At 41.0% G+C, this 5,266-nt stretch overlaps 1 protein-coding gene across 3 annotated transcripts in view; it reads right to left on the bottom strand.

Moving 5' to 3' along the window:
* Positions 1-476: 476 nt before the first annotated feature.
* LOC134437862 (serine protease FAM111A-like) overlaps positions 477-5,266 on the bottom strand; it is a 7,972-nt gene continuing 3,182 nt past the window's right edge. For 2 of the 3 annotated variants that reach the window (XM_063187419.1, XM_063187420.1), the window contains 3 exons: positions 5,019-5,137; positions 2,623-2,688; positions 477-2,452 (listed from right to left, as the gene is read on the bottom strand). In XM_063187419.1, coding sequence (XP_063043489.1) covers positions 527-2,452; positions 2,623-2,688 — 1,992 coding nt within the window. In that variant the 5' untranslated portion in view covers positions 5,019-5,137 and the 3' untranslated portion in view covers positions 477-526. The remainder of the gene's footprint in view (positions 2,453-2,622; positions 2,689-5,018; positions 5,138-5,266) is intronic. The other variant, XM_063187422.1, reaches the window with a different exon arrangement.

Below are 5,266 nucleotides of genomic sequence, written 5' to 3' on the forward strand. Positions count from 1 at the left end.
TGGTTGGTAGGCAATTTGTGTTGGGGGGTGTGGGGGCCCTCTCCCAGAAAAAAATGCATTTTTTAGACACAATTTCCTAAATTCTAATCAATTTTAGAGCAAGGAATGGCAAATCCCATCTCACTCACTCCCTCAGATTTGAGATGTTGAGATGACAAAATTAATGTCACATGACCACACATGTGATGCTATTCAGAGATTACTACCCATCAGTCATGACTGAAACCCCAAAAGCTTAATTTTGAATGCTGAATCCACGAAACAGTAGGTAGGCCTACACACAACACAGTCATTTTTGTAGCAACCACAATCAATGGTAGCAACTCATGAACTCAAATAATTGGAAAGATAGTTATCGCAAAGGTGGTTTTGAATGCTGATTTGGGTCGTGGCTATGGGGCCAAGTTGGCCTGGCCCCTGGCCCCTTGCACCCCCCCCCCCCCTCTGGCCCCCTGGGCCTGGGCCCAGTAAGCATGTGCATTAATTCCCTATTGACTATAATGGGAAGTCTATATGGATTAACCATCTACTGTATGTCCATGTGCTCATCATCTGATTGCTCAGCATCCACCCTAGATATGCCTGGCTTTTGAGCATCTGCTGGTTCAGACCCCATTAAACCCATTGGTCTTACAACATCAGGCCAACACTTCAATACACAGTCTAACTTATCTTTAAGCAATTCATTTGCATTTTTCTCTGCTACCTGCACAACTCTTTCCAGAAGTGTATCATTTTCAGTCTTCTTCAGATGCCACACAAAGCTTTCAAATATAGTTAGCAGTGGATGAGCTGATGCAACGACACGCTGCTTTTCACCCTTAGATAGAAAGACGCCTGAGGTGTGCAGACCAACAACATTGCCAGAACCATCAAACACAGGAGATCCTGAGGAACCATGAATCATGCTGCGAGTTTTGTAATCTATACCACTTTCTTTTATCTTTATGATTTCAAGTCCTTGGATTTCGAAGTATTGTTTAATTGAGCACATAGGTAGTGGTGCCTGACACATATTGGTATCAGTGCTTTGTTGTTGTTGTTTTTTTGGAAGGATGAATGTTGGATCCACTGTTTTAACTTTCTCTTCTGGGTGACCAATGACACAGACTTCGCCATCATCAGGCAGTTGACCAAAATGTTTCAGGAGCCCGGGTGGTACATCTTCCTCAGCATGTTCCTCAGCCTTAAGTTCAAGTACAGCATAATCTAGGCTTCTTTCAAAGTCAACCAGTTTATTCTCCGCGGTAAAGGAGTAGAACTCATTTGACATAGGTTTCTCATAGTTAAAATGAGCCCAAATTTGTATATTCGACACAATATTTTTGTCTTTAATGACTAAGTTGTCAAACAAATGGGCATTAGTCAAGATTAATTTATCAAACAGCACAAAGCCTGTTCCCTGACTAACTGTTCCAACACTGAGGTAACAAACTGACTCTCCTAGCTCAAGTAACATTCTAATTCTGTGAGCCTCACTAAAAGACTGCTGAATATTTCCAAAGTTCTCTTTCTTCAGTTCCAGATCTTTCTGATAAGAATCAGCTGGAAATCTACTCTCCATCCATTTTATCAGCTCTGGAAACTGCTCACAAAGTCTGTTGTAAATTTCAGTGGTGTCAATATCCCCCCTTTCTATTGCTGTTTTCAGACTGATCCCATGCTGCTGTATGCCTGCAGGTAATCTTGCCCTATCCTTGCCCTGTGCACTATTTGTTGGGCTCTTATGCGGATTTGCATCTCTTTGACTCTTTTCCCCATCTAGGCTGTCATTAACTTTATGCTGTGCACTCTTTTGTCGTTTTTTTCTATCCACTGAAATAAGAAATGTTTTGCCAGCAAGGTTGTCAATTAGTTGTGTTTTGTGTGTTTTTGGCGGTTTTCTGTCAGAAATTCTGATAGACAGATAGTAGTCATCAGCAATTATATCATTACTAAATCTGCAATCTCTCTCCAACACATCTGCCACAGTCATGCCTTTCTTTCCATAAACACAGAGACACTTGTACTTTTTGACAGATTTGCTCTGAAATAACTCTTTTGATTTGGCATTTTCCCCTCCTTCTGTATCTATGTAGAACAAAACGTATTTGTCTTTAGGAAGTATATATCTTGGTTCTGGTGTTTTTTCATCCAATTTTGCACCTTGATTTTGTGGTGTTTTTTCATCCAATTTGTTTTGTGGTGGGTTTTCAACCACATCTTTTACCCATGTGACAACCAGAGTCACGCCATCCTCAATACATGAACAAGGGAAATGTGTGGCGATAATAGTACCGTTATCTGGCCTGTCATTACCTAGCTGAATGATGATTTTCTCATCTTTAGATGGCAACTCTGCGTTTAATACAACATTTGATTTTATGACATCTAGTACTGTTTGGAGTTTAGTGCAGGTAGTGGACTGACACAATTCCCCTAGTTCCACGGAGACGGTATGGGAATGTTGGCCCTGTAAAAGAGATATAATAGAAGTTAGATACCTGTTCGTTAGATACCTGTGCGCTGTATTTTGAGCAAACATTGTAATAACAGAATACAATTCTTGGTTAACCATTACACAAATACTTGACATAGCAGGCTGCTCTTGTAGAGTCTGATGAAGAGCCAACCATTACTTACACTTTCCATTTCAGAACAGGGCCTGGTGTCCTCTGACTTAATTTGCTTTTCTTGAGACAAGTCCATCTAAAATAGAATAATAAACACTTGGAGTGAGTTTGATGATTAAAATGCAAGGTATTAAATTAAAACACCGTCTTTGTTTTGTGTAGTGACCCTCATTATCCAGTTTAGTCCTCTCAATTTTGTTCATTCATTTTCTCCTTTTTTTCAAGAAATGTTGTGTTTTATTCAAAGTAGATTTGTAACAATACATAAGAGTGCTCTTTTGACTATTTAGTGACAAACTCCAGACTCGTAGCTTTCAAACAAGAGCACGGGTGTTAGTGTAGCACAAACTGGGATATGACTGCAACCCCTGGCGTAAAAGAAGCCAAAAATGTATAAAATGTGTGTGACAGTTAAGTGGTTAAGCACGAGGGGTGTGGTAATATTTCAGAGGGGAGAATATGCGCAGGATCAAAGCGCGCAAAAGGTAAGTGCGTAAAACCGACTTAAGTGGAGACGGGAGAATTCCGCCCTTTGTCAGTAGTCCAGTGTGAAATGTTTGGCACTGATGCTCTGCCTGACTACAGTTTCAGAATGTTGATATTACATGCAATATATGGATGAAATGTTAAATATTACAGAACGCAGTTATAAGTTCCCTGCCATCCCCTGCTTTGTAGTCTTTACACTTCAAACTGAAGAGTATGTGTGCATTCACAGTAAGAACTCAGATGCACCAATGGGACACCCCCTCCCTCTACCCCCTTTATGTGTGCGCTGATGTCATTGGAGGAGGGCCGAGGGCCGTCAGCACGAAATTGTGGGCCGCCGGTCACATTTTTTTTAAAACATTAATAACAATTATTTTTAAAAACCGACATCACCGGCCCTCTAGGGGCGTTGGCCCACCGGGATTTTGCCCGGTTTACCAGATTGCCAGTCCAGCCCTGCACACACACACACACACACACACACACACACACACACACACACACACTGATCTTTCACCCCGAGAGCTTCCTCTGGTGGCTAAAATACATGATAGCAATGAGGTCCAATATACAGGCAGGTAACAGACAGCCCAATGGTTTTCAACCAGGCCTCTATTAAACTAAGAATGTAACAGACAAACTGTAGCCTCTATTAAACTAATAATGTAACAAGCTGTAGCCTCTATTAAACTAATAATGTAACAGACAAACTGTAACCCCTATTAAACTAATAATGTAACAGACAAGCATAACCTCTATTAAACTAATAATGTAACAAACTGTAGCCTCTATTAAACTAAAAAGGCAACAGAAAAAGCTTTTATCAGATACCTTGTCTTAGGAATCCAGAATATTGACTCTGATATTTTTATTTGTCTTTTCTCCTTACTTCATGCTTTTATCTTTTTGTTCCAAGAACGGTGGAACATAACGCCGTACCTCCTGTGGCACGCTGTAATAGACATTGAAAGTTAACTACTATAGTACTACACTACTATGACAGTGCACTGGGCCTTTAGTAATACATTACAACTTGGTCATTGCCATTCTGGTAACGGCTAATTTATAAATCCGTGTCTTAAGGGGTTAAGAGTCTCGAAAAGGTTCAGTCATTCCAGACACAAAATGTCTCCTAGCAACCACAGGTTCCTGTTCTGCCCGGCGAGTTCGAGCTGTCAAGTTTTCAGAGTTAGCCAACATTTAGCATCGAGTGGCTAACTACACTCAAGTTTTTATTTGCCAGTAACACAATGCAGTATATATATATGTTAGCTGCTGTAAATGCACATAAAAAAAGGATCCTTCTGTAAATTATTTTAAAATGCATTCATTCATTTAACAAACATAAAAATGGATCTGGGTGGGTGTATTGTCAACCAGAGTAGGCCAATCGTATTCATAATTTTACACACAGGAGTCCAAAACACTGTAACTTTGTCACATTCCCAGAACATGTGCAGTAGGCCTACTCTACCCACCATGGGCATAATTTTAGGGGGGGGGTGGTGGGGACATGTCCATACCACTTTTGAGATAAACCTAGCTTGTCCCCATCACTTTTTCACAAATATAATGTAAAAACAGCGTATCCAGACAATTTGCCATCAAAATGTCCCCACCACTTTTCGAGCCAAACCTACACCTTTGCTACCCACCACCGAGTGTAACCTTACAGTGCACCCAGGGCTAGAACATAAAGCCATTCTGTAGGCTTCTAATCTATTAGGAGTAGCATAGCATCCATGGATTAGTTTAAGACTCCAATTCACCTGACGTAGGCCTACATTCACTTGACCGACAAGTTTAGATCGATGCCTCAAACCTCGAAAACATCGTGAAGTATCTTCGCTAGGGGCCCAAATCAGACCAAGTGCTTGCTTTTTCGAAAAAGAGAAACAAGTTAAATCAGGTACTTACAATTTGAGATGTGTTTTAAAGTCTAGCGCCGTACAAGTAGCGTTGTTCAAGTGCGTAGATTTGGAAGCTCATACAAAAGGAAGTGGCGTCAACTTCTACTTCTGCTTACGTGCTGTAGCCTGTCATTCACACACACACACACACACACACACACACACACACACACACACACACACACACACACACACACACACACACACACACACACACACACACACACACACACACACACACACACACAGGCACGC

This window comes from Engraulis encrasicolus, chromosome 21 (assembly GCF_034702125.1).
Source record: "Engraulis encrasicolus isolate BLACKSEA-1 chromosome 21, IST_EnEncr_1.0, whole genome shotgun sequence".
NCBI lineage: Eukaryota > Metazoa > Chordata > Actinopteri > Clupeiformes > Engraulidae > Engraulis > Engraulis encrasicolus.